This window comes from Netta rufina (assembly GCF_964035555.1).
Source record: "Netta rufina genome assembly, chromosome: 26".
Classification (NCBI taxonomy): domain Eukaryota; kingdom Metazoa; phylum Chordata; class Aves; order Anseriformes; family Anatidae; genus Netta; species Netta rufina.
In genome coordinates this window covers 843,880-870,595 of record NC_140150.1, presented here as the reverse complement: position 1 = coordinate 870,595, position 26,716 = coordinate 843,880, and the positions used below count along the sequence as shown (strand labels likewise).

General features: G+C 52.2%; 3 protein-coding genes across 3 annotated transcripts; all 3 read right to left on the bottom strand.

Moving 5' to 3' along the window:
• Positions 1–4,928: 4,928 nt before the first annotated feature.
• On the bottom strand, positions 4,929–10,441 carry LOC311218983 (complement decay-accelerating factor-like; the record flags this gene model as incomplete). Its single annotated transcript, XM_084301928.1, has 10 exons — positions 4,929–5,017; positions 5,332–5,514; positions 5,640–5,768; positions 5,892–5,951; positions 6,160–6,354; positions 6,795–6,877; positions 8,386–8,485; positions 9,220–9,411; positions 9,877–10,065; positions 10,306–10,441. 10 exons carry the CDS (start codon positions 10,439–10,441, stop codon positions 4,929–4,931), a joined length of 1,356 nt encoding a protein of 451 aa, XP_084158054.1.
• A 1,908-nt stretch (positions 10,442–12,349) lies between these two features.
• On the bottom strand, positions 12,350–17,060 carry LOC311218982 (membrane cofactor protein-like; the record flags this gene model as incomplete). Its single annotated transcript, XM_084301927.1, has 9 exons — positions 12,350–12,520; positions 12,761–12,960; positions 13,169–13,348; positions 13,596–13,784; positions 14,304–14,486; positions 14,952–15,131; positions 15,308–15,484; positions 15,570–15,593; positions 16,985–17,060. The coding sequence occupies 9 exons, from the start codon at positions 17,058–17,060 to the stop codon at positions 12,350–12,352; spliced, it is 1,380 nt and encodes a 459-aa protein (XP_084158053.1).
• Positions 17,061–18,187: 1,127 nt separating this feature from the next.
• On the bottom strand, positions 18,188–24,127 carry LOC311218981 (complement component receptor 1-like protein; the record flags this gene model as incomplete). Its single annotated transcript, XM_084301926.1, has 13 exons — positions 18,188–18,343; positions 18,535–18,704; positions 18,796–18,975; positions 19,223–19,411; positions 19,642–19,824; positions 20,050–20,247; positions 20,597–20,785; positions 21,460–21,642; positions 22,057–22,269; positions 22,630–22,715; positions 22,802–22,901; positions 23,433–23,552; positions 24,031–24,127. 13 exons carry the CDS (start codon positions 24,125–24,127, stop codon positions 18,188–18,190), a joined length of 2,064 nt encoding a protein of 687 aa, XP_084158052.1.
• Between the last annotated feature and the right edge of the window lie 2,589 nt (positions 24,128–26,716).

Here is a 26,716-nt window from a genome sequence, read left to right as displayed (position 1 = left end):
CGGGGGGGGGCCGGGACCGCCCCGGGGCGGGCAGCGCTCGCCCACGGCCACGCGTGGGCAGGCGGGGGGGGTGGGTTGGGGGACACGCCCGAGTGCGGTTTGCTGGCCGGGAAGCCAAAAATGGGTTTTACTCCCCCCTCCCTGAGGCTTCCTCGGCACCAGGAGCCCCCGCCTCGGCCCCTGGGCACCTTCCAGTAAGGGCACACCTCTTCCCGCAGCTATCGCCTCCCCAGCGGGGACAAAAAATAACACACACACACAAAAACAAACAACAACAACCAAACAACAAACAAACAAACAAAACCAAAGCAAACAAAACAAAAGAAAAAGAAAAAGAAAAAGAAAAAGAAAAAGAAAAAGAAAAAGAAAAAGAAAAAAGAAAAAAACAACCAAAAGTGCAGCCTGCAGGCTTTGTTGGCTGGGAGCCTGCAGCGTGCCCCGCAGCCGGGAGGGACAGGGCAGGATCTGATGTCCCCACCCTCAGCGGGTGCCCCCAGCCCTCACCAACAGCCCCCAGCCCCAGGCTGCTGCCGGGAGCACGGAGCAGTGTGGTGGTGGCACCTGCCCCTGCCAGCATCCCCACACCCCCATCAGAAGGGCACCCGCCTGTCCCTGGGGACAGACCCAGGAGAGGGGCCTTTCCTCCAGCCCGAGGGGTGCAGGGGGGACCAGAGGGCTGTAAATCTGGAAGTCACTAATTGGGCCAACTTCAATTAATGCCTATGCAAAAAACTCAACGCAGTGGGGATGCCAGAGTTCCCACCGTAACTCTCCAGCTGAACACAATCCCTTCACGTGAGGCACTGCCAGGGATGGGAGCTGTTTGCCCTGGCTCGGTGTGGGGGTGTGAAAGTGGAGCTGCTTTGGGATTCCTGCCCAGGCCCTGCCCGCAGGGCTCGGAGGAAAAGTGGATGGCAATGTGCACGGAGTCTGTGCTGCCTGTCCCCAGCTGCTGGCAGCAGTGCCAGCGAGGGGCCGGTGTCAGCCAGCCCAGGGCAGGGCAGCCAGCACCTTCCTGCCTCCCGCTGCCCCTCTCATCTTTGTAGCAGTGGTGTTTCCACTGAGCATCTCGGTTATCTTCCATTATCTTTTCTTTCTTTTTCACTTTATTACTCTTATCAATGCAATTTAAGCTCCATCAAAGGCATTCCGCGACGAGGCCAAGAGGTGTTTTCTTAAGCAAGGAGCCAAGCAGCCGGATGGCAGGTGGCTTTGCAGTACGTGCTGGTGAGTGTTGACGCTACACGGAGATGACTTGGCCACTGGTCGCCTGCGGTGTGAATGGGAACGGTGGGTGTAGAAGGTAAAAGGGTGTTGCCAACAGGAAAAAAATGCTTTCAGTGCTGGGAATTCTCTCCTAACAGATTACAGCCGTGACCTCAGTGCAAGATAAAGTGTTAAGAAGTATTTGGCAAGGAGTTGCTATCTCAGACAGACTCCCTGGGGAGCAGCCTGGCTCACGTACCCATCAGAAGCACAAACCACTGCAGTTTTAACTCAGAAAAATGCCCCTTGCTCACACAGCTCAGATCAACCCCTTGAACCGGCTGTGTTCCTACCTGAGGCTGTGCCCGCATCCAGCAGAAGCAGGAGGAGCCTGTCCCTGCTGAGACCAGGCTCACACCACCCCTGTCCCTCTGCAGCTCTGCCTCGTGCAGCCGCAGCACCCGGCCGAGCATCGGGATGTCCCAGGCAGGAGCTGCCCCAGGTGCCCACACAGATGGCAGCTGAGCCCTGCGATAGCAGAACGGCCTCTGCTCAGCTGCAGCCAGCTCGCTTTATCTCGCTCTGACATCCCCTCCCCGTAGGACAGAAATCGGGCCAAGCAGATGGCAAGGCCAAAGTGAAAGCACGCAGTGGTGAGCGCGGCTGCTGCCGTGCCATGCTCCAATGCTGCCAGAGGCTGAAGCACGACCAGGCTCTGGCTGGAACCAGACAGAAAAAGCATGCGTGGGACTGCAAGCACCTCTCCTGGCCTCCCACATCAGCATCCCCTCTGCCCCCACTCCTCCAGGGCCAGGGCAGCCAGGCTCCTTGCCACGGCTCCCCCAGGGCCCTGCAGGGCTCAGGTCTGGGGCTGGCAGGTGGGGTTCAGACAGGTTCACATCCCTCCAGACTGCTCCCCTTTCTTTTTCAGACCACCTGCTGGAAGTGCTCATATTCCCAAGTGCTACTGCACGGAGTGTTTTTCTTTCTTTCTTTCTTAAACTAAACTTGCATAAGAGGTCATTTAGAAAATAAATATGGAAGAGTGCTAATAAGGAACCGATTTCACAGCAGACCTGAATAAAGTCACATTGTTGATACCCCTAAAAGCCAACACCTTCCTAAACAGAGCATAGGATGAAGAAAAGGAGCAGGAGGCAGTTGAATTCACAGGCGATCCTTTGGAAACTATTGCCGTTTATTATTAAATGTAAATAAAGGCCCAGGAAGCCACCTAAATATAAGGCAATTAATGTTCTGTATAGACAGACCTAAGATAATAGTCAACTAGCAACATAAAACGGACGATTCTGGTGTCTCTGTTGCAGTATGACAACACTTGAGAGCACATTTAACAGCCGTATGCGTCCCTGTACAGCCAACCTGCTGAGCCTGCAGCAGGGCTGAGCTGCAGACCCTTTGTGGCTGTTGCCTTACATGCAGTCCCAAGAGAAATACCAGCAGCAAAGAACCAATATTTATGTTTGAGACAAAAAGGCTTTTGCTAAAGACAGTGCTAACAGTACTGAAGATCTAAAGATCGACGTTCAGTTTAATGTGTCAAGATTTCCTAACAGAAATGAGCACACAGCTTTGCAGGACAAGGAGGTCAGGATTTCAGTTTCGGCAGAACCCTGCTGACAGCTAGCAGGGGCGTATCTGCAGCTGAACCACTGCTACAGCCACAAAATCCTGGGAGTTAAGGCAGCAGCTCAGCCCAGCAGAGATGTTTGGGTCTCCTTTACAACCTAACTGGGTGTTTCTGTGTTTATGGTGATTGCTCTGGCAGCAGGGCTGTGCTGCAAGTGAGAAAGGAAATATGCGGTTGTGGAAACTCCTACTGTAACCGATTGTGACACTGCGGAACCGTGAGCAAAATTCTGCAGAAAGGTTGAAGGGGGTTGGAAAATGACACAGCCTCACCCTGAGCCTGAGCAAAGGCTGGTCAGATCAGGATCTAGGGACTCCTAACTGGATTCGTGATATTAGAAGGAAACTAGCGAAAGAGAAAAACTCAGATGGGAAAAGCAGCTATGGGAATTGACCAACTCTTGTACAAGCAATTTTCATGGAGTTTCTTGGAATGTTAAAACGTATCACAATTTAGAAAAACACATTTTGTACGCGTACCTAAGACATGTCTGAAATAGCTTATTCTTTGTTTTAAACCAAAGTGAAAGAGTCCTAATGAGTACAACCACTGCAGCAGGCACTCTGAGAACACGGTGATGGATTTGCGTGGCTTGCACTTAGCAGGGTTATTTTCTTTCAAAACGAAAACAATATATTTAGACAGTGGCATCCCATTGAACTGCCTGTGGTTTATGTCTGCAGTGAGGCATCAGGAAGAGCAGCATGAGAAAGTTGTCTGTGCAACCATGCAAACAAGGTGCAAACGCCTGCTGGCAGGGGATTTCTGCCTTGGGTGTCCCTTTGTCACCGTGTCACCGGAGGAGAGAAGCCACATCCCACAAAGTGCTCCAAAGCTGCAGGAAAATCTTTCTGTGTTCTTGCCATCGTGCTTCCCATGGGCCATGTGCGCAGCCTGAGGGAAGGAAACGCTCACATGAAGGCTGGCCTGGCCGGAGGTGCAAGGAGAGTTGAGCTTTAAGCTTTCTGCCCGGTGCCTCTTGCCCAGAACATTAAAGAACACCGAAGCCACCTTTAGAAAAGCCAAAGCAATCCCCTCCCTTGAACATCAGAGGCTGTTCGCAGGCTTTGTGCCACTTTCCCTGTCTCACCACTTGCTCCTGCCTGCTGGCCCCGACAGGCTGACTGCAGAGGGCTCCTGTTTTGGGGCAGGAGGGCCGAGCTCCTGAAGCACAAAGCAAAGCAGCGTTTCCCACATTGCAGCCAGGTTTAGAGCGTGTGTCAAGCTGCTGCTTTTACACAATCTCCTGGAGAAGTGCCAAGAGTGACAAAACAGTAGAAAAAAGGAAAACCAACAGGAAGAGGTTTTTAGATCTCTCTTCCCTCTGAAGGCATATGATAGAACAACGTAGACATTTTTAGGAAATAAACAGGACAAAGCTTGCCCCTTTCCTTCCTTGTTGCATTATTTAGGAGGCTTTCAGCCTTTTTTTTTTGTTACAGGGCCCCAGTGCCCCCAAACTTCCTCTCTGTTAAGGGCTCCAGAGCCCTTCTTTGGAGCTCTGTCCATGCACTGTCCACTACATGTCCACTACAGTTTTGTTCCTGGACATGAATCCGCGAGTACCCAGCCATGCAGCCCAGTTCCCCATGTTAGCCCAATAGGTCAGCTCCCTGTTTAGCAGTCTAGGCAAATACACCGAGGTTTTGGTCAAAGCTAGCCACCAGCCTGGCGATGCTAACAGGATGGAGCAGCACTGCATGGAAAAACAAACAAACAAACAAACCACCTTTGGGAAATGACACAGCAAGGGGCAGATCCCTCCTGGCCATGCTGTGCCGGCACAGGGGAAATTTCCACACCCAGGCTTCACCAACCACCTCGCCATGTTCCTGTAGCAGCCCCAGCGTGTGTGGGGCCATGCACAAAATCCCCGCAATGGGGACAGATTTTCCTTTTTTTTGACCCCAGGGACACAGCTCCAGGACGGCCCAAGTTCACACCCAACAAAGGCTTCTCATCGCACCGCTGGCTGTGCAGGAAGCCCTCCTGTATGGCTGCGTCATTCCCAATTCTGTGCTCACGGCTCCCACCCTGGCACTGCTTCCAACACAGCTGACACTCACCCTTTTTACAGGTAAACTCCTTTGCAACGAATGGGAAATCTGTGGTAGCAGCACTTCTGCCACGTCCGGGTTCTCCTGGCTGCCCACGACCGTGCTGGCGTGGAACAAGGTAAGCGTTAGCTGGCTGCTAACGGGGACAGAAAACCCAGCACTCCTCAGGCTACACCATATAGCACGGCTGGTTTTCAATACGACAAAAAAACGGGTCAAGCAAAATCTCCAAATCTCTAACAGCAGGGCAAGGAAACGGCTGACGCGTGAGAATACATCGCAAACAAAACAAAGCTTCTTTAAGAGAAGGTCAGTGCAGTCAGACCTGAACTTTGAACCTGGTGCCCAACCAGTAAAAATACAAATTACCCCAAGAAAACTTAGAGAAGATGCCAAGAAGACAAATAAAACACTCACTTCCACAAAGTGCTGCAACTTTAGACCACTTTATGCTTTCAAAGCAGCCAGCTTGGGGGAGAATGCCAGAGATCCCCATGTACTTTGGAGGACACAGTGGTCCTCGGCTGGTTCCAGGAGAGTAGTAGCTTTGGGTTTTGTAAAAAGGCACAACAAATCTGAATGCTGAGGTAGCACAGCTCCCTACCACGGAAGAGAAACATGGGAAAGAGTGAAAGCTCCAGATATGGGATTGAAAATAAACTCTGAGCCCTATGAATGAGCTCCCCCGAACTCCTGACGAGTCTCAGGAGACGTGCTGGACTCACCTCGTGGCCAGGAGAAGGAAGCAGAATGGGAGAAGGAGTTGCTGCTTTGGAGTGACTCCTTATAAAGGCTGATTTTCATTTCCTTTGTGAAAACCTTTTTATCTGTTTGGATGCCATTTCCCTGGAAATCTGAAAAGAATGAAGATCACAGCATGAAACTCCTTGAATGGCTTTTTCATAGAAATGTCATAAAGGGGCAAGTTAAGTCTGGAAATGTGGGGCTTAATTCAACGCAGAGTCATCTCAACTCACTTTGGGGCGGAGTGCTCTTTTCCACTTCTTTTGCTCCAAGTTTGACAAATGTGCTTTTCTCTGTAGTAAAAAGAATAAGTATTGGTAAAAGCTCTCCATTCCAGGCTGTCCACTCCCTACTCACTTAGCAGCACTGCATTTTTTCTTTTTCAAGTTGCAATATGACTCCCACTTGACACATTTTACACTAAGCAATCAGGGTATGTTTAACTGGTGTATACTAAATACTGAACTCATATTACAAGTCCTAAACTCCAGGGAAAGTCACCTTTACATTTAGGCGCTGCTCCACTCCAGACCCCATTTGTTTTGTCTGTACTTGTACAGTGGATGCTCGCTTTTCCGATGAGTTGGAAGCCAGAGTCACAGCCGTAAGTCACTGTTGAGTTGTAAGCAAATTTTTCTACACCTTCACCATCGTGCTTCCCGTTGCTAATTGGAGGAGGCGAAGAGCAGGTAATTACTGCATGAAAGAAGGTCGACATGAGTGTTGCTAAAAGCAATGGAAATGCAAAGCGTTTCTTAAGAGTTCACCTAAGATTTTTGGAGAAAATAAACCTTTTGGATGAGTGAAGATGGGTCACTAGCACTACCTTCTGTTCTGATCATCTCTTTTGTTTCTGAAGTGTTTCTCCTGCCAGTTCCTTCTTCCTCTCTCTTCCCGTGTCACAGAAATAAACAGGCAGCTTGTCATGGGCTAGAGCCCTAGAAATCTCATCCTATCACCCTCACTGCTAATCGTAGCTCATGAGAAAATATTTTGATTTTGTGGAAACAAAACTGCTGAAATGCAGTGTCAGCAGCAAAATGGATATTTCTCAGCTGCAGTGTGGGTGACAGATCTGCCACATAATACAAAGACAAACACCCGTGAAGGCAGGCTTGTACTAGAATCAGTCTTACATTCACAGGTTGGAAGTTTACTCCACTCAACGTCATCTCCTTTCAGCCAACATTGGATGAAATTCCTCCCATTTAGTTTGTACCTGAGTGAAAACACAAGAGGGAAACGTGTGTAACTACCCAGAAACTGAGAGCATTTCCCCCTCAGTGCCAGTGTGACCAGGAGCAGAAAAAAGGCAGCTTTAAAGCAAGCAGACGTGCAAATACGAGCTGGGTAACAGCAGAGCTCCTTCACCTTGCTCTCTGCTAGGATCCTCGCTAATCTGCTTGTAGGTGACTCAATGCAGAGCGCTCCTCCCAGTGCAAAGAAAGGAGAAACCATGGCCAGCGTCCCGAGGTGAGCACAGGGAAGGTTGGGCAGGGCTGTGGGCAGGCGTGGATCCCCACTCAGATGCACTGGGCTGGGATTTGTTAGACCAGGGAAGCCTGAAGCCTGCTCAGCCCCTGCCTGCTCATGGCAGAGCTGTTGCTGAGGGTAGCTGGATCTGCTGAAATCCTTGCCACTGGCAGTGCCACCTCCTCATCTGCACATTGCTTTGGGGTTATAAGGCTGTAGCTGTTTTGCTAGAGTGTTGCCAGAAAAGCAGAACCTGCTCAGATCATCTCTGCAAATATTCAAACGCATCCTCTGCGCACAGCAGGGACAGGTGGGGAGCAACATGAACCCACAGTTCACTACAGCGGCTTCTGGATTTGCTTGCTGGAAGGTGAGACATCTTTTCCTGACAGCACTGACACCTTCCCAGATCTCTGAATTTTCAGAATGCAAGGGTGCAATTCATCATTTGGATACAAGTGGTGACATCTGATAGTGCTTCAAGGAATAACACTATCCCTCCACCCTGATGGGTATTTCCAAAGATGAACAGAAGGGTGGAACGTGCTGTCATTTCTCCGAAGTCCACTCTAAGGGAGTATTTGGAGAAAAATCTCTACTGTAATTGAAACAGCTGCACAGAGGGATGGAACAAGCCAGACGGTGACAGCAAGCTCTTGCTAGGGAGGAAAGCCCTAGCTTTTCCAGCCCTAGCTGAGTACTAGTCAAGGGTTTGGGAGCTTAATTTTGCAAGTCTGCAAACAGTGCGTGTGTGCCCTGATTGGGAGCAGGCAGAAAGCATGACTCAGAGCACTGACTAATGGAAACTGTGCTTCACTGCAGTGTTCTAGCTGAAAATCCAATAAGTTTTAAAATTCATACATAACCCCTTCTTGTTCAATATATCATGAATATGTTAAGTTGAAGTATTTCATGTAGCCTGCTTTGAAATCTGTAGGTACAAACTGATGCCACAAGTAGTCCTGTTGGGACAGACAGCCTGGGGCAGTTGAATTTCCCCTGGATGACACCTGAAGGAAAAGGCTGCCATAAACTCAGCTCCCCACCCCTGTGCTCTCATTCCTTCCCAGCACAAAGCTCGAACTGAAGGGAAAAGCACTCAGCTCTCTGCTTGGAGCAGCGCTGCACCAGGGTTAGATTGCGAAAGGGCACCCAGCAGGTTCATTGCCCGAGCCCTGAGCATGTTACAAGATGTTACACATCTGATGTGTAAGAGCAGAGCCTGCAACCCAGCATCAGCACCCCGGGACTCACCCTTCATCGCAGACCACACTCGCTCTGGCACCGAACAGAAAGTCCGTCAGGGCGAGGGTCCTGCCCCTGGGCAGTGCCGGTGGCTGCCCACAGGACTTCCCTGCAGGGGAGCAAGGCCAAAGTGAGCGGCCACGGCTGCTGCCATGACGAGGAATGCTAACGGGGATAGACTGAGAAGGTTGCACCCGGAGGGAGCCGAGCTGTGCAGCCCCAGAAGGGCTCCACGCTCACAGCCGACACCTGTAAACACTTCCCTGGACGGCAGAAAGGAATATTTGCAGGGAGATTTCCATCTCGATGCTTTGGTAGCAAGTGAAAAGTGTGTTGCTGCCACATTGTCTGTCTTAATGCGATACAGATTTCATGGGGAAATATGCTTTGTCTACATTCTGAGGTTCAAGGCTAGAAATACTCCCTGCAAACCGATGTTTGTCCTGTGCATGGGCTGTGTCCAGATGTGAACGTTATGTGAAAATGGAAACATATCTTTTCATGCCAACAGAAAATAAATAACACTCTTGATACTCTCACTGCAAAGTCTTAAAATCATAGAATCACAGACTCAGTAAGGTTGGAAAAGCCCTCCAAGATCACCTGGTCCAGCCACCCCCTACCACCGATGTCACTGCTAAACCACGTCCCTAAGCACCACGTCCAACCTTTCCCAAACACCCCCAGGGTGCTACAGATGAATGTCTAGGAATATCCACCTGCTTTTAGGTTAAGCACGTGGCTGTTGGGGTTTATTGCAGCACACAGGCAAGGAGCAGGTGCCTGGCTGCAGGCTCCAGCCCTGGGGGCTGCTCACCGACAGGCAGGGGCGGAGGTACTCACTGCGGCACAACTCAGCAACCTCCGACCACATCAGGTTTTCAAGACAAGTGCTGGTGGGAGAGCTTTCCGAGATGTTCTCGTAGCCGGGGTGGCAGACGTAGCTCACAGTGGACCCAATGGGAAAGAAATTTATCCTCTCGTCCACCTCGGACAGGGCAGCAAAGTGTAACCTTGTCGGGGTAGAGCAGCTCACTGGCAATCAAGGAGAGCAGGTCTGAGAGAGATGGCCAGCAAGGGGGCGTGAAAAACAGAGCTTGTAATTGCAGAAATGCTCCTGCTACGGCGCTTTTGGAGAGCTCTGCGTGTTCATCGCAGATTGCCTCTTCTCTCTTACCAGCTGCAACCCCGCTTAATGCATCCTTAGCAAAGTGCAGCTCAGGATGCTCACACTGCACAGGCAGAGCCGTCAGCAGGTCAGAAGCCGTGTGCTGCAGCCCCCCGTGAAGCCAGCCCCTGCCAGCCCAGGCTCAGCACAAACAGCGGCCCCAGGGGCTGCGGCCCCCCTTACCCCATCACCAGCAGGCACAGACCCCGCACCCATCAGCAGCAGCTAACAGAGGCGGCTTTGCACCTAAGGGTGCCATTGCAGAGCAGCTGCACGAAAGCTTTAATTAAGCAAAAGAAAGCTGAAGCTGCTTCAAAGGAAGGGGTATTTACGGCCACAGGGCTCGGGCAGCTGGGACCAGCGGGACCCGGGCAGGCACTGCACCATGTCCGCCCGCCCGGGGATTTTGATGGCGCCTTCGAGGCACGTGTAGGTGACCCTGGATCCAACTGGGAAGCTGCTGGGCTGCTCGGCCACAGACGGCTTGGAGTGGGTCATATGGGGTGGGGGCCCACAGTCACCTGTGCAGGAGAAAAACCTCTTTGGGTGAGGATCCCATTCCCCATTCCCCAGCCCCAGCGAGCATCCCAGGAGGGCAGCTCTGGATTTCCCTCTGAGCAGAGGCACCGTGCTGGGCTGCATCCCTGGGAGCATCACGGTTTGAGGGTGGTGCCATCGCCCTCCCCAGCCCCCAAACAGTGAGGGGGGAGCCGGGCAGGTCTCAGTGCTCCCCACAGTGCATCCTATGTGCCTGTACTCACCGTGAGCTGCAGGTGTGCCCAGGAGCCCCAGCAAGGCCAGGAGCAGCGTGGGGCAGCCGGATCCCTGCCGCATGGTGGGAGCCCAGCAGCTCGAGGTGCTCGGGTGCTTCCCCTGCCCTGGTTCTCCAGGCTTCATCGCAGCGATTCCTGCGCTGCTCCACCAAGCACTATTGGCTCCCAGCAGCTCAGAAAAAAAAGCTGGGAGGAGATGCAACAGCAGCCAAGCCTGTGGAGCAGTGGAAACGTGTCCAGAACACACAGGGAGCTCAACCCTCCCACAGGGATGAGGGGTGCAGCCAGGGGTGGCAAACAGCAGTCACCCGGGGGGCCCAGGCAAAGCCTCCAGGTCCTCCTGCCCCACACAGGGGCTGGGGGGGGGGGGTAATTCAGCCCTTTTCTTTGTCCCAAGACTTGCATTAAGCCCTGACTAGCATGGATATACCAAAACCAAACACTACCAGGACAGAAAAGCCCTCCATGCCTGCTGTAACTAAGGCAGAAAAATGCCTGCTTAGTCATTTGCTGGCAGGTAACACAGCACAGCTCCTCCATGTCGGCGAACTGCAAAATAAAAGTGTTACCTTTTTTTCCTGTTATCTTATTATCTGATATTTTTTCCTAGCTGCCTGAGTCAGGCGCTGTGCAATTAGGACGGGCTGTGAGCGGATACATCTGTGCACTGACTAACGCTCCGAAACATCCCCTGACGTCTGTTAGGAGCACTCCGGCACGTTGCTAGAAACTCCCAGCTCCCTCCTGCTGACGCGTTTCGAGCACCGCCCGTGGCGATGCTCTACCTTTGTTTGGCAGAGCGTGGGAGGAGCAGGGTGCAGCACCAGGGCACAGCATGGCTTTCCGGCTGACACCGGGCTCTGCCCCCCGTTATCGTGTCCCCTCGCCCCACCTCGGTGAAGCACAGGATGTATGATCGAGGCACCCTTCTGTGCATGCTGTGGGAGATGCCATCTCCTCCCAGGGCATTGCGCATTGGGCTCTAGTAACCTTGAAAGCTGGTAACTCCTAAAAGCATGCGACTCACCAGGACGTACCGCTGCAAATCTCTTGGGCAGGAGCTGAGCACTTCCCAGCTCCCGCTGAGCCCTGCTGCCTGCCCCGTGCCCTCCCCAGACACCAAGGCTCGGCTCTCAGCCAGCAGGACTGCTTGGCCACAGCAAAACCCTGCCGGCCCTATGGCCGCTGTGAGGGATTACAAAACGCACCCACTTACATCTCCATTTTTATCGTACACCTGAACAGAAAGCCTGATTCCTTCACCACGCGGGCACAGCGAGAGGATGATCGTTTATTGAATAAGAAAAATCATTGCTGTCTGATTCGTTCCACTTAAACTTACAACATCTATTCTTAGCATTTGCTTGCAAACACAGGGATGTGGAAGATGACACCAACCCAGCTATCTGTCAAGAGCAGCACCTGCCAGAACCTGTTGCCTCTTTTAAATCCCAGGGATAAGCAAATAGGCTTTGCAAGCCTCCTCTAACACACTTAAATATAACTGCCCTTAGCTAGATGAATACATGTAGAAGCCGTGACCTGGGTCACCAGGAAATGACGCAGTTAAATATTCACTCCCGGGCTATTTCTGGGCAGGTGAGGTGTGCTAACGCCGGGCAGTGGGCAGGGGCTGCTGGGCAGCAGCTTGCTGCAGAGCCGCCTCCAGGGGCCGGCAGCTTGGCTCTGCCAGGAATTTGCTTCCCTGGGCTCCGGTTCCACTGCCCTTGGCCTAGCACGGTTTATTCCGTGACTCAAGGAAGGTCAACATAACACCTTATTACACTTGCTAAAATGAAAAGTGAAAATGGTTTGTTATAGAGCAAATCAAGCCTGTGGATTTAAGGAACAGAGCAAAACCCTCCCTAAGCTCTAGCACCTAGCATGACAAAAGCAACCTCCCAAACACTATTTATTATTTCTCTGGTTCTGTGCATACAAGCATGAACTATGGAGTCACTAAGAGTCTTCTTATAGATGCTCTGACTGCGTGAACTGTGTCCAAAGGAAAGGTGATTCATTACAGTGTGTGTTACAGGATGATCTTATTTGAGAGCCCGAGTTCGACCTTTAGTTTTTGAATCTCCAGGAATAGTTTTTGTACTTCCAGCAGAGTTCTCACTTCCTCCATAGGCACACCGCACTCAAAGGCCGCTTTAATATGCCCAGCCTCTTCACAAATATCAGCCTCTCCTTGCTTCTTCTGTAAAAAAGTGGAACAAAAAGCAGAGACAGGCATGTATGATTGCACGGTGGTGGACGGAGAGCCAAACACTGCAGCTCTGAGGCCGCCTGTCTGCCCAATTTGCCTTGCATTGCCCTAATGCAGCCTGCATCCCACATCACGGCAATAAAGCCAAAGCCTTTAAGAGGTTCAGACCATAATTTTTTTATATCAGGAATCAGGCAGCACTCACCCAGAAACTCAGACCATGCCACTTACACACTTGGGCAGCGGTGTCCAGTTGCCATCAGCCAGGCACGTGGCTGTCCCGGTGTCTCCGAAAGCAGCAGGTCCTCCATCAGAGAAGTGGTACCCATGGAGGCACTCGAAAGTAACAGTCATGTTTGCTGGGTACCACGTTTTACTGTCACGGGCGTTTTTCAGCCTTCCATTGACAACTTGCGGTTCTGGACACTGAACTGAAAGTAAAGCACACAGCAGAGGGCAGCACAGCCAGGGGATCATCGTTATGTTGGTGGAAAAAAATATGAAATTAGTGAAGAATGAATCAGTGCAGGTGAACTTAAGTCTACGGAGTCACAAAACCAAACATTAAGGCAAAGTTACACCCCCAGGGTGTGCAGGAGGGGTTGACGAAGCCGTGCTGCACCCCGATGCCAAACCCACCTGGGACGCAGGAGGGCAGCGGCGGCTGCCAGGTGCTGTCGGCCGCACACCAGGTCTCAGCTTCGCCAAGCAGCACGAAGCCTTTATCACAGGAGAAGCGCACGGACACCCCGTAGGGGAACGTGTGTCTCGGCGGAGCCATCCTTCCGTGCTCGACATCAGGCCTGGGGCAGCGAACCACTGCGGGCAGAGCGCGCACGGCTGCGTCAGGCCGGGTGCCGCCCTGCCCCGGGACACAAAGCGGGGCTCGCCCTGAGCGCTTTGGGGCACCCAACACGGGAGATGCAGTGTCTCCTTTCTCCACACCAGCCCCGAGGTGCCAAGCTCACACCACAGCCTGCAGGGGAAGCAGGAGGAGCTGGCAGCCCTGCTCCAGGTCCCTCTGTGCACCCAGGTCCCGGCGTGACCCCATGGGGAAGCGACTCACCCCTGCACTCCGGGGCAGGGCCGCTCCACACCAGGTTCTCCCCGTCGGTGGAGGTGCAGTAGATGGACTCGTCCCCGATGAGGGACAGACCCGCGGCACAGCTGTACTTCACTTCGTAGCCGTAGGGGAAGAGGTCTGATCTTGAGGCCGTGTGCTGCCCGCTGGTGATTTGAGGAGGGGGGTCACAGACTGCAAGAGGGAGGAGAAAAGAAAAGTTAAGCTGTTTTTCAGCCCGTCACCAGGTGGAGAAGTGCTGGCAGTACCAGGAGGAGCCAGGTCTCTGTATTATGCTTGGCCAGGCTCTGCTCAAAGTCTCCCAGCTCCTCGCCAGGTTCAACCCCAGCTCTGCCGGTGCTCTCACATGGAGCAGCCACACACACTCACCCACCAACCCCACACCACAGCGTGGGTCTCCATCCCCTCCACTCCCTCGTGATAAAAGAGCCTGCTCATAAACTGGGTCAGGGATTTTCCAGCATTATAAACCCCTGAACAGTCCTCTAAGAAAGTGGCTGCAGGCTCGTTACACAGCACCTTGATTAGAAAGCAAATACATTAAAACCATTTAATGCTGTGACTTGGACCCCTTCTAACACAGCCTTCTCCGATCAGAGATTTCAGATTTATATCATTTTTCTAACTGCTCTTCCCCAGGCTATGGAGATGCAGTTCCCAGCTCCACCCCAAGCAGACACCGCCCGGACTCACCCTTATCGCAGAACGGAATGGGGGGGCTCCACGTCCCGTCAGACCCACACTGAGCCCTCCGGCTGCCCCACAGCACGTAGCCAGGGTCGCACTGAAACGCTGCCTGGCGCCCGAAGGTATACTTGGCGTCCTTCACGTTGATCTCCTGCCCGTGGCTGATGGTGGGGTTCGGACACTGCACCACTGAGGAACACCGGCATCAGAAAGGTTCCAGGGATGGGGTCACACAGTGCTTACAGGACATATCCACACCAGGGTGTTCCCCATGGGGGTGGCTCGTTAACCCAGGGACCCTGCCAGATGTCCCCAGCTAGCCCTGGCGTGCTCAGGGACTGCAGTTACGGGATAACAGCCATTTCTCTTGGAAGGCAGAGCTGTATGAACCCCGCAATTAGCTAGAGATGGCACTGACGGAACGACGTTACTGTCATTGTTTGAAAGACTAAATGATTAGAATGAGATTCAGATATTTCTTTTCATCCATGCCACCCATTGAACGGCAAAATTATTATCACTGAGAGCCAAAACACTGCTATATAGCGCTGTGCCTTGTGGCACTGCACTGCTGGTGGATGTTTAGAAAATGATGGTATTCCCCATCATTAAATAGCTGCTTTGCTGGTGAGGCAAAGAAAACGGGGCACTTACTCTGGCAAAGCGTTGGGATTGAGGACCAGGTGAAATTTTTGAGACAAGTAATTGTCGGAGATACTTCAGGGATCATAGTGTACCCGTTTCTGCAGAAGTAGGTGACGGTCGAACCGACCAGGAACTCGCGCTGAGGGCTTCGGTCGGCGTAGCTGAGGGCAGGAGGCGAAGGGCAGCGACCTGGTGCCGGGGCAGGGAGGACGCTCAGAGCCACCGGGGCTCCCCGGGACCCACCGGGGATAGGGCTGAGCCCTGCCTCTGGCAGGACCCATCCCACCCCAACACACTTTTAGCAAAATAAGCTCACAAAATGACACATAGGAGATGAATTAGGGAGAAGAGGAACCTGTACGTACCTGGGACACAGGCGGGCACCCTTGGCTGCCACCTGCCGCTGGACAGGCACCGCACGGTGCCGGTGCCCGCGGGGACGTAGCCAGCATCGCACTCGACCATGGCCGCGCTGCCCGAGGTGAAGTTCTGCACGGGTCTCAGCCGTCCGTGTGCGATAAGTGGGACCTGACACTGCAGCTCTGCAGAGCAGAGGACAGACAAGGACTTTGTGGGGGTGTTTTTACTGATCGCAGCTGCGGTGACCTGCGGTCACTGCACTCCCACCTGGTAAACTGATCAGGGTAACAACTGCAGCAATCGAGGCAGAGAGATTAAGGGTTAACGAGCATGCCTGAGAAGCTGTCATCACCAGGACTGCAGAGGTGTAGCCCTTCCATCGCTCACAGACAACTGATCTCTATTTCTGCCTGTTCCTAACACCACTTGCTCCGGCAGCTTGGGGTATGACCACACTGCATGCCCTGGGTGGGCGACCCCGCTGTGCTGGAGCCCTGCCTCCAGCTTTAAGGTAAATGAGAGGCTCACAAACAACACTTAACCTCCAGCCCATGTGTCCATCACTGGTGCCCAAACAAAAACCTTCTTTGGCTACTGTACCTGCCATGAGAAACATCCTGGGGCTGGTTACAAACTGTAATAGCAGGGGAAAATTAAAGGTGGATAAACCTGGGGTTCCTTATGCACCAGCATACCTGCCCTCGATACCCTACCCAGCCTTGCACTCAGTGGAAAGTCCCCATACCTGCTTGTTTCTTCCCCAGATCTCAGCTTAGGTATCTGCACCCCAGTGGTAAGGTTTGGCTGGGGCAGGGGGCGTCTGAGAATCACCACGAGTTAAAGAAAACAGGAGCAAAGCAGCGCTCAGCTGGGGGCAGCAGCTGCACAAGGCAGAGGAGGCAGTGGGGAGCACTTGGCACAGCAGAGCAGTTTCCTATAAAGCCTGTTTTCAAAGCAAATGTCAACTTCCAGGCAGAAACTGCGAGTTATTCCTCTTCTGAGGGTCATTAGCGAGCAAACCTCCACTTCTCACGCCTGCAGCCAGCCTGTGGGATGCACGACAACAAGGGGCCAGCTGCCTTCAGGATGTCTGCAGGCTACCTCCGTGCTTACGCATCAGCCTCGCTCCTGACACTGCTCAAACTGCAAACTACGACCCTTGTAATTAAATGATACAGACTATTACTTCTTTTTGAGTCTCCCCAACTTACCTTCATCTTGAGCCTCAGAACATCAGGACATCCTCTGACCCTGGCAACAACTTCTCGGCTACCACACAGATAAGTGAGCCCCAGGCTGATAAGCCCTGAGCTTCAGCCTGTGAAAAGCTCAGCAGACAAAGGACCTGGCCCTGGGCTACCCCGGAGACAAGCTTATAGCCCCTGAGCTGCCTTACTTTGCAAGGGTGCGGGCTGGGGGGAGCCAGACTACAGGAAAGCATTTGGGAATTTTGGGTGGCTCTTTGCGAGCATCCAGAGGCGCATCTGAGCAGGAGAAATGCGCAGTTAGCAGGAGCACTGGGCTCAGGGCAGCTTTGCCAGAACATCAGAAAGAAATCAGCAGCGCCTCCAGCCAGAGGCAGGTCTCCCGCTGAACTTTCCCAGCCTGATGATTCCCCATTTGACTGAAAAGCAAAGCTGAGCCATGGAAGCGTTGGAATTGGGCAGGGGAGCGACACTCACCGAGACTCCCAGCGGGCTGCAGCACGAGCACTGCCACTGCCAGCAGTGGCCCCATCAAGCCGCGAAGCACCCGCATGGTGCAGGAGCTGCTGGGCGAGCACCGACTGTGCCGGGGAAGGCGAGGAGCCCTGGGGAAGGGGAAGCAGCTGTAGGAAGTCGGGGCCAGGCCAGGCAGCCACGCCAACAGCACAGTGGTGCTTCTGTCCTGCTCGGGGTGAGGGCTGCCCACCCTTCATCCTCCAGCGAGGCTGTAGTAAGGGAAGGAACGCTGCTCTGCCTTCTTCCGCGGTGGGGACAATGGGGAATAAAGCTAATTTGTGGCTAGAGCTGCTCTGCACCGTGCTGGCCTCGTTTCTGGAGCAGGAGTTGCTGATGGGCACACAGGGAAGAGCTGTGTGTTCCCTTTGCCTTTTCACCTGGACCCAGGAGGGGCAGTGGGACAGGCAGCAGATGGCCTCGCACACCCTGTTCCAGGCAGCCCTGTTCTTGGGAAAGAGCAGAACTGTGTCTGAGCAAGCAGAGAGTACGGAACGTGCCCTTGCTTTAGTGCAGAGAGGACAGAGTTATTGAAAACAAGACGCAGTTGTCATCAGAACTGCAGCTTTATTTTAATCTGGCAGAGAAGGAATACTGCTCCGATCACAAGATCCATGTCAGTGGAGCACTTCCCCTTTGCTGGACAGTGCAGAAATTAAACTGTAAAGAAAGAAGCGGCTGAAATTATTTCCAACAACTGCTCTTGGTGCAAGGGGGGACACACAAAGAAGCAGCAAGTGGCACTTCTGCTCCATCAGAACTGTCCTGCTTGGGCTTCTTGTTTTGCTAGAAAACAGGCTATGAAGATTTCCTCATTGTACCAGTTCTGAAGGCTGTAGATAACTGGGCAGTTAAACACTTGTTCACAGCAATGCACATAATGTATGTGAACAGAGGCTAACAAACATACCTAAAAGTAAAGCTTTAAAGTGTATGAAGTGATGTACAAACCTAACCCAGTGAGCTGTAGCAGAACAAGCCAAAAGACTTTCTGACTCCTTTTCTGGAAAAAAAATAAAATCTATTCCTTCACCAACTTTTTTTTTTTTTTTTTTTTCTGGCTACTTAAGTATTAGGGTGAATTACAAGGTCATACAAAATCCTCAGTCATCACGTTATTCGTCACGCAAAGGAGGAGGTTCTCATGAAATCAAGCAGCTGTAGTAGTCAGCTGCTGCTTCTGCTTCCCAGCTCCTTCTCCAGCTTCTGGATCTCCAGGTACAGCTTCTGCACCTCCAGCAAAGTTTTCAGTTCATTCAGAGGAACGCCGCACAGGAAAGTTTCTTTGATTTGCAGAATCTTCTGGCACGTGAGAAGCGTTTTCTTTAAAAGAACCAAGACAGAGGGCGTGAGGCTACACGGCAGGGACCTACGCAGGACGCATCCCCCTCCTAATGCAGCCCCGCCACCGTGCCAGCCCTATGGTAACGAGGCACATTAATGAAGTCAGACCGGTGCTGTTCCAGGCTACGAATGGGGCAAAATGCAAAGCCTGGGCAGAAAGTGGTACTCACACACTTGGGTGGTGGTATCCACGTGCCATCAGCTGAGCAGGTGCTTGGAAAATTTTTTGGAGGATACCTATCACTCCCGCAGGGGCTGTACAGGATGTCATTCACCTTGTACGTTTGCTTATAGGAGGGCAAATTCATATGCCATTCAGTCTGTGGCACGGAACATTGAACTGGAAGGAAAACAGGTGGCAAAAATGATGTAACAGGAGGAGAAAACGCCCTGCCAGCTCCAGGGTGGTGGATGCGTGGTGCCGGACCCACCTGCAACACAGGAGGGCAGTGGCGGCTGCCAGGTGCTGTCGGCTGTACACTGGGTCTCAGCTTCGCCGTGCAGCACGAAGCCTTCATCACAGGAGAAGCGCACGGACACCCCGTAGGGGAACGTGTGTCTCAGTGGAGCCATCCTTCCGTGCTTGACATCAGGCCTGGGGCAGCGAACCACTGCGGGCAGAGCGCGCACGGCTGCGTCAGGCCGGGTGCCGCCCTGCCCCGGGACACAAAGCGGGGCTCGCCCTGAGCGCTTTGGGGCACCCAACACGGGAGATGCAGTGTCTCCTTTCTCCACACCAGCCCCGAGGTGCCGAGCTCACGCCACAGCCTGCAGGGGAAGCAGGAGGAGCTGGCAGCCCTGCTCCAGGTCCCTCTGTGCACCCAGGTCCCGGCGTGACCCCATGGGGAAGCGACTCACCCCTGCACTCCGGGGCAGGGCCGCTCCACACCAGGTTCTCCCCGTCGGTGGAGGTGCAGTAGATGGACTTGTCCCCGACGAGAGACAGACCCGCGGCACAGCTGTACGTCACCTCCGATCCGTAGGGGAAGGCCCCTGATCTTGAGCCCATGTAGTGCCCGCTGGTGATTTGTGGAGGGGGGTCACAGCCTATGAAACAATGGGAATTGATACAAAATAAACAAAACTTAAAAAAAAATGTGTGATTGTCGCATTCAGGTGAGAACCAAATCAGAAATCAGTGCAGGGGTCAACTTCATGCTTGTAAGAACAAAAACACATGTGGGGTCACTGCCCAGCTTCTTGCTGGGTCAGGCCCCAGCGCAGCCCCTTCCACCACCCACGATTTCTCCTTGGCGATGCTGCTGCTGTGCTTGTACCTTTGTCACAAAACGGCACCGAGGGAGTCCAGTTCTGGTCAGCCGTGCACTCGATCTGCTCGTCGCCTCTGAGGACGTAGCCTTCATCACACGCCATCCTCACGCGGGTCCCGACGCTGTAGTCGTTTTTGCTCTTATAAACCTCTCGCCCATGGTCAGTAACGGGCTGTGGGCAATGAGGTTCTAGAAACAGAAGAAAATAAAGGATTTCATATATTTTCAGAAAGAACTCTAGCGAAGAAGCTTTCTATGGAAAAGACAGCTATCAGCATCTAAGGCTTGTAGATTTCTGCACACATTTTTCCAGTGCTGGTAGCAGACAGGGACACCGTACAGAGTGACCCAAATCTTTGCAGAAGGCAGAAATCAGCAGTCAGCCAGCCAACACGCCCCACCAGCGCTGCCTACCTGAGGTGCACTCTGTTACTGCCGGATCCCACGTGCCTTTGTTTGTGCACTGAAGCACAACGTTGCTGCCATAATTCTGGATAGCATAGCCTTCGTTACACCTGATATTGACGGTGTCTCCATACATGTATTTGACGGGTTTATACCACACATTTACATGCCTTGCGTTCGCGACTACTGGATCCGGGCAACTAATTTCTGAGAAATGCTGAATATTAGCAAGAGAGAAATCATAGCAAAGGCTCTGTAAGACAAACAAATGTCCATTTTCTGACACTCCTAGAGGAAGTTTTATTTTCTGGGCATACACAACAAGTCATCACATCGTCCCACAACAGCTGAGGGGCAAGGCAGGCCCATCAGGAGCTCTCCTGGACACACATTCCTCCTCCTCCTCTCCTGGGGGCCCTGGCAGCTGCTGGTGGGGCAGCACCAAGCCAGCCCATGCCTTAGACGTGGTGGTAAATGAAGCAGGTTGCAGACTATTTATTTGGGGACAGCTTTGCCCAACCACTTGGGAAATGAAGCTGAAGGGACGTGTACTCACTGTTGCAAGAAGAGGGAGCCTCACTCCAGGTCAGGTCTGGCAGGCACTTAATGTGCCGCGTGTTTTCTCCGGGGCTGAACTCGTAGCCCGTCTCACACTCGTAGGTAACCACAGTATCAGCAGGGAACAAATTGCCCGCGAGTCTCGCTTTAACAGCCCTAAACACGTCAGGAGGGTCATCGCAGCTGCCTAGGAGTGAAATCAGCCATTTGAGGACATTGCCAGCGATAAACCAGTGAGGCCCGTAACAGCATGCAGAAAAGAGAATTTGGGGAAAAACAGGGGCTCACGTTGTTCTTTCTGAGATCCACTTAAGGCAATTGCCTGAGTTCAGTGATGCTGGAGAGTGAATGCAGCAGAAATAAATGAAAATGTACAAATAGTTTCAGACCATGCAGTAATTTACACTACTATGTTATAATGAGGTGAGATTTCTAACGAAGTTTATACTGTGTGAGGCTCTGCCCTCACCTGCCAATGACCTTTAAAAATATTAAATATAGAAAGGTCAGCTTAGTCACTTTGAATTCTACTGAGAAATGTTCAGCAGCTTGAGCGGGACAAGACTTCAGCTTTTATGGCCCGAAGTTGTAAATTCCTACACCTACATTCCTATATCCCATTCCTGTATCATCTCCAGCATGCTGCCAGGAAAGAGGAAATCAAAACCCACCGTGGCACAACAGATTTGCTAAGGAATAAAATAAAAAATAAAGTAAAGTGAAGGGAATTAAAGTGAAGTGAAGTAAAATAAAACATGAATACAATAAAACAATAAAACTATGAAAAATGAAGTCCTGCCAGCTGACGCTTGGAGGCTCTGCTGTCAGCCCTGCACACTGCTGTGCGGGTCGGGCACTCACTGCGCTGGCAGAGTGGCAGCGGCGGCTCCCAGCTCCCGGCCTCGCTGCAGGTGGAGGTGTCGCTGCCCAGCAGGGTGTAGCGGAACTCGCAGTCGAACATGACGGTGTCACGGTACGTGTACTCGGCCCTGTACCCGCTCAGCAGCTTCCCGTTCTCGATCCGGGGGTGCTCGCAGCCCACCACTGCAGAGAAACGCCAGCGCTCAGCCCGCGGGCAGCCACGCTTACAGGGGAGGTTATTAAAAGCATTTCTCGTAGCACACATTCGTGGAAGGGGCTGAAAATGGACAGGACAAGGTAGCAGGCTGACATGATATTTTTGAACTCTTAATTCTATATTACAGCATTTTATATTTATTTATTTATTTTTTCCACACATCTATTAAGGCAAAGCACAAGAGCAAAGGAAAGGCAGCAGGCACCACAGCAGATTTCTGAATTCTTTGCTGACACCCTGTTTCTTCCCAAAGCTCAGAAAAAACCCAGAATCACAGAATTGTAGGGGTTGGAAAGGACCTCAAGAGATCATCGGGTCCAGCCCCAAAGTCCCCAGCCCCAGCTGGTGCTGCTGCGGTGCCTGGGCACTTTGCTGCTTACCTTTGCACTCCGGGGCTGGCTTGTTCCAGACGCCGTTCATGTTATCCACAGTCGTGCAGAAAATCGAGGGATCCCCCACCATCGAGAAGGCTCTCTCCCCCCTGCGAGCAGAGTTGCACTGGTAGGTGACGGAGGATCCGTAGCTGAAGACGGCAACATCGCCTCCGTTGTGCTCTCCATTCTCTATTTTTGGAGGGGGTGAACATGGGATTGCTAAAAAAAAAAAAAAAAAAAAGGTGAAAGACTCCTTTTAATCAAAGGTCTGGTAAAAGAGAAGTTGAAATACAATGAGTGAGGGGTCAGAAATTCAAGGCAGGTCCCCTACGTGCCAGGCCCTACTCAGCAGAGCTCTGCCTCGCAACTGGGTGGCTTTGGGGTAATCCCTCTTACACGCAGCTGCCTTGCTTCGACTTTTTCACAGGGTGACACAGGAATAAAAACACCAAGAAAAAATGTTTTTCCAGGCTTCACCAGGCCATGAATTACAAAAGTCCTCCGTGGGGTAAAGTGACTGCTTCTCCTTGCATCCCCATTACCATCCAAAGAGCAGCTCAGCTGGGGGACTCGACTTACGCTCACAGAAGGGAACGTCTCCATCCCATGTAACTTGCCCATTTTTAAGCACGCAATGAAGTTGGGAATTTCCGATCAGTCTGTACCTGTGTGAAATAGAGGGGAGGGAATTTCTTGTCAAGCTCAGTGATGATTTTTTTGATTTTACCTAAAACATCAACTGCTGGCTTACCCCATGTCGCAGCTGTAGTTGGCTATTGAGCCAAAGGTGAACTGCTCCATTTCCACAAGTCTGCCGTTGGCCAGGTCTCCGGGGTAGCTGCATGGCTTGGCTGAGGGACAACAGGACCGGGGTGAGGGCTTTGGCTCCTGAAGGAGCAGGAAAATCCAGCAGGAGAGCAGAAGACCCCTCCAATATTTAACAAGGGGATGGACGACCCTCATGCCCTAAATCCTACCCTGTATCACGACCTGCAGTCAGCCTCTGCAGCCTAAGGGAGGTTGCAGGACCTCTGCCAAGCATTTCTTTACAGCTAAAGGGTTCTCTTATGGACAGTTTAAAAAACCTGTTTTGAACTAAGAGTTACTAAGTGCCTGAGCAGAAGAACCTGCCTTTGAATATAGTCAGAGTCAGTGGTCAAAGGCAGCAGATCTCAGCTCTTGCCACCGTTGCTGGTGCTCAGCAGAGCACTGCCGGTGCTGTGCCACCCTCGCTCAGCTCCTGCCACCCCACACAGCCCCTGGGATGCTGACAGCACCTGCACAGAATCAAAATCAACTGAAAATGTACTCACGTGAACAGAAGTCGGTCGGTCCTCTCCACCTACCATCCTCTCCACAAACAAGGCTGGCCCGGAGCTTACTTTTCGTGTAACCTGGTCGGCAGGTGTATTCCACCCTGTCCGAGTAGGAAAATTTGGTGATGTGCTGGTAGCTCTCCTTCAGTTCTGCGGATGGGATACGTGGCGGCGCACTGCAGGAACCTGCCAGCAGAAATACCCTCAGAAAGATGTGGGGGAAAAAATGGGAGTTCGGGTCCGCCTTGCTCTGAAGGTCCAGGCGAGGAGGCTTTGGTGGCCTTAACACCCCTTAAAGCTAGAGGCAAAGAGGAGGAAGGGAGTCTGTGACTCAGGACAGCCACAAGAGAAAGGGAAGGAGCATCACCCCAGGTGTTCTTTGCTCCTCACACTTCATCCAGCAGTTTGAAAGGCTGGTGCCAAAGTCCAGACTCACTGCTCCCTATCTCCAAACCAGTGCCCCTTTTTAAGCTAGAGTAACCTGACAGCCATTCTGCACAGGAAAGGAAAAAAGGCCGAGAAGGATGGATTCTGACCAAATCCCCGAAATGCAAAACAACGAGGAAATGAGGAGCATCAACGGTCTGTGAACCTTGGGAAACAATTTCCCTTTGAGGGAGCTCAGTTTATCTGATGGGCTCTCTCCCCTCTTACATTCACTTACCCTGCACGGCCACAACGAGGGCAGCAGCGAGGAGCAGCCTGAGGACAGCGGCACGGCCCCTCGGCCTCCCTGCCCCTGGAGCTGGCATCATCCTCATCCCAGCCTGCAGACGTTACCACATTATTTTTCTAGGCCAACCACCTGTGAAAAATAGCAGGGGGGGGAACGAAGTTCTGTCTCCATGCAGTGCTCATAGGGCAGGAGGGAACGAGGAGCTGCAGATGCCCCAGCAGGGGACAAGAAGCTTGGCAACAGCCCCTCACTGGCCCATGACCAAGAGGCAGCACGGGAACAGGGAAACCAATTGTGGATGCTAAGCATCCCGTAGGCTTTCCTCCGCTAGTCCTTCACTCACATTGTGTGAGAAGCTTTTAATTAAAATTTTTAAAAGATAGGGAAAAAAAAAAAAAAAAGAAAAAAAAAAAGAGCTCCACTTTGATTGTAACAAATACTTCATAGCTTGTTGGGTTTACTTAAGAACACTAAAACCAGTAAGAAGTTCTTCCCAGCCAAACAGCTAAATTAATACCTGCAGGGTCGTTTGAATTCATTTATCCTTCCAGAAAAATTACCTTGAAACTTAACTTAAGGACAAAACATTTTGCTTTAGCAATAAATCTCCGGGAAGCAAATCCACAGGTAGGAGAAATCCTCCTGTTGTAGTTAATACAATCTCCTAGTAACAAATTACATGCAGAGAAAGGAAAAAATATCTAAGCAGAAAGCTACAAGTATATGCACAAAAGGGTTGCGCAGATTGTCACATTTTACCAGTTGAAGTAAGGCTCCGAAGCATGCAAGTCATTCAGGAGACTGCTTTTCGGAACAGACTTTAAGTGCAATTTGACTAACCTGGCTGTGCTGGAGATCAGGCAGAACCCTCTCTAACTTTCTCTAATCTCTAACTACCCAGCATCATCCTTTATGAACCTAAATCTTCCCAGCACTGTGCAGTGAGTTCCTGCCTTCCTTCTGCAAACGAGGCAGTCTTTCTTGATGCTTTCTACATTGCACAGGCTTTGACCAAAGGTGACCCTTACAACCAATTAGTAACTAAAAGAAAGGAAAGCACCTCTTTCTAATCAGCTTGCACCCCTATTTTTTCCACCCCTTCGCCCTAAACCTGACACTTCTGGCTTTCCCTCCGTCCTTACCACAGCTTTTGGCTGAATTCCTTCATCCTTGTGCCCGCTGGAGCTGCAGCAAAACTCCAACACAGCTCTGAGAGCAACAGCACCCGAAGCTGGGTGGCTCAACTCATCTTACCTGGGGGTCCGTCAGTGGGGGGGCCGACCAGCCTGGGCTCCTTGGAGGCAGAGGAGCGAGTTCCTCACCGCTGCCCCTGACACCGGGCAGTGCCGAGCCGCGGGAGGTGTCGCGCTACGCCTACACGCGCAGAGACGGCCGCACGCAGCCGGGGCCGAGCTCTGCAGACACCGGGCTTGTGCCAGCTCGCCTATAAATTATTAACTCTTCCAAGCACGAAGGAAGTCGTTTGTTCAGCCTACGAAACGAAAGGCACTGTAGGCAGCTGAATGCAGCCCACTCGGATGGTGAAATCGTTTGCTTTCTGCGCCCAGCTGCCAGCGCTGCGCTGAAATGATCTGGAGGTGAAGGCACCCAGAGCCTGGCACCGCTCCACGGCCTCCTCGAGAGGCTCACCCCAGCTCCACCACAGCTCGTGCCTCCTGACCCAAAAGCCTCACGGCCAGCCTCAGAATTCAGGTTTCCTCAACCCACTCTCATCCCACTGAAGTCGCAGTGGCCAAAGAGCCAGCGCCAGGCTCAGCAGCGCTCGGGGCCCCAGGGAGTGCCCAGGTCAGCGATGGGAAGCAGCTGAGCCCCGCTGCCAGCCCGTTTTCCAGTAACAGTCCTGGCAGAGGCCACAACCATTTGCTCCTTTTGCACTTTGGCTGCACAGTTTCGTTTAGGATTGCATTGCCACCACGAACTCCACAGTGGCCATTACCCTGCATTGCGTTTCTTGCACTTAGCTGTTTGTTCTGTCAGATCTGGGCTTTTTTTTTCCCCCCGAAAATTTACTGCATCCCCACTTTCAGTGCTATACACGTATGTTACCCTCCTGACTTTCTCCTGAGCCCAGGCCATAACACAAAGCAGATTTGACTCTAAAACCCACCCAAACGCTGCCATCCCATGCACCACAAGCTGAGGCTTGCTCACGATGCGTACCCTGAGCACGCAGTGACTTCCACTAACCATTTACAAGAACCCAGTTAATCTCAAACCCAAACACTGGCTTGCCTGATTTATTTCTCCTGGACGGCTCAGAACAAGCCCACCCGTGCATGCTGAAAGCTCAGCGGCTCCGTGCCCGTCACCTCCCCGGGGGCTCTCAGCCACCGTGAGCACCAGGCAGGACGCAGCAGCACCCGAGGCACCCCCTGCTCCGAGGCACAGTCAGGGTAAGCAGGATAAAAGGTTTTTTTCCTTGACCACATCCATGACACACCACCTTGCTGCTGCTGCTCTTCAGGCTTTGGCTAAAATTAAAGGTGGAGGGACTGGATGGCTGGACAGGCTGGCTTCCAGCTGCAGAGGCTGGAAACCAGAGATTCATAACACCAGTTAACTTTCTGATGGAAGACGGATGTGTTTTACGGAATTAAAAAAAAGGAAAAATATGTTCTTACCGTAACAGCTCCATAAGAAACCTGAAAATGTG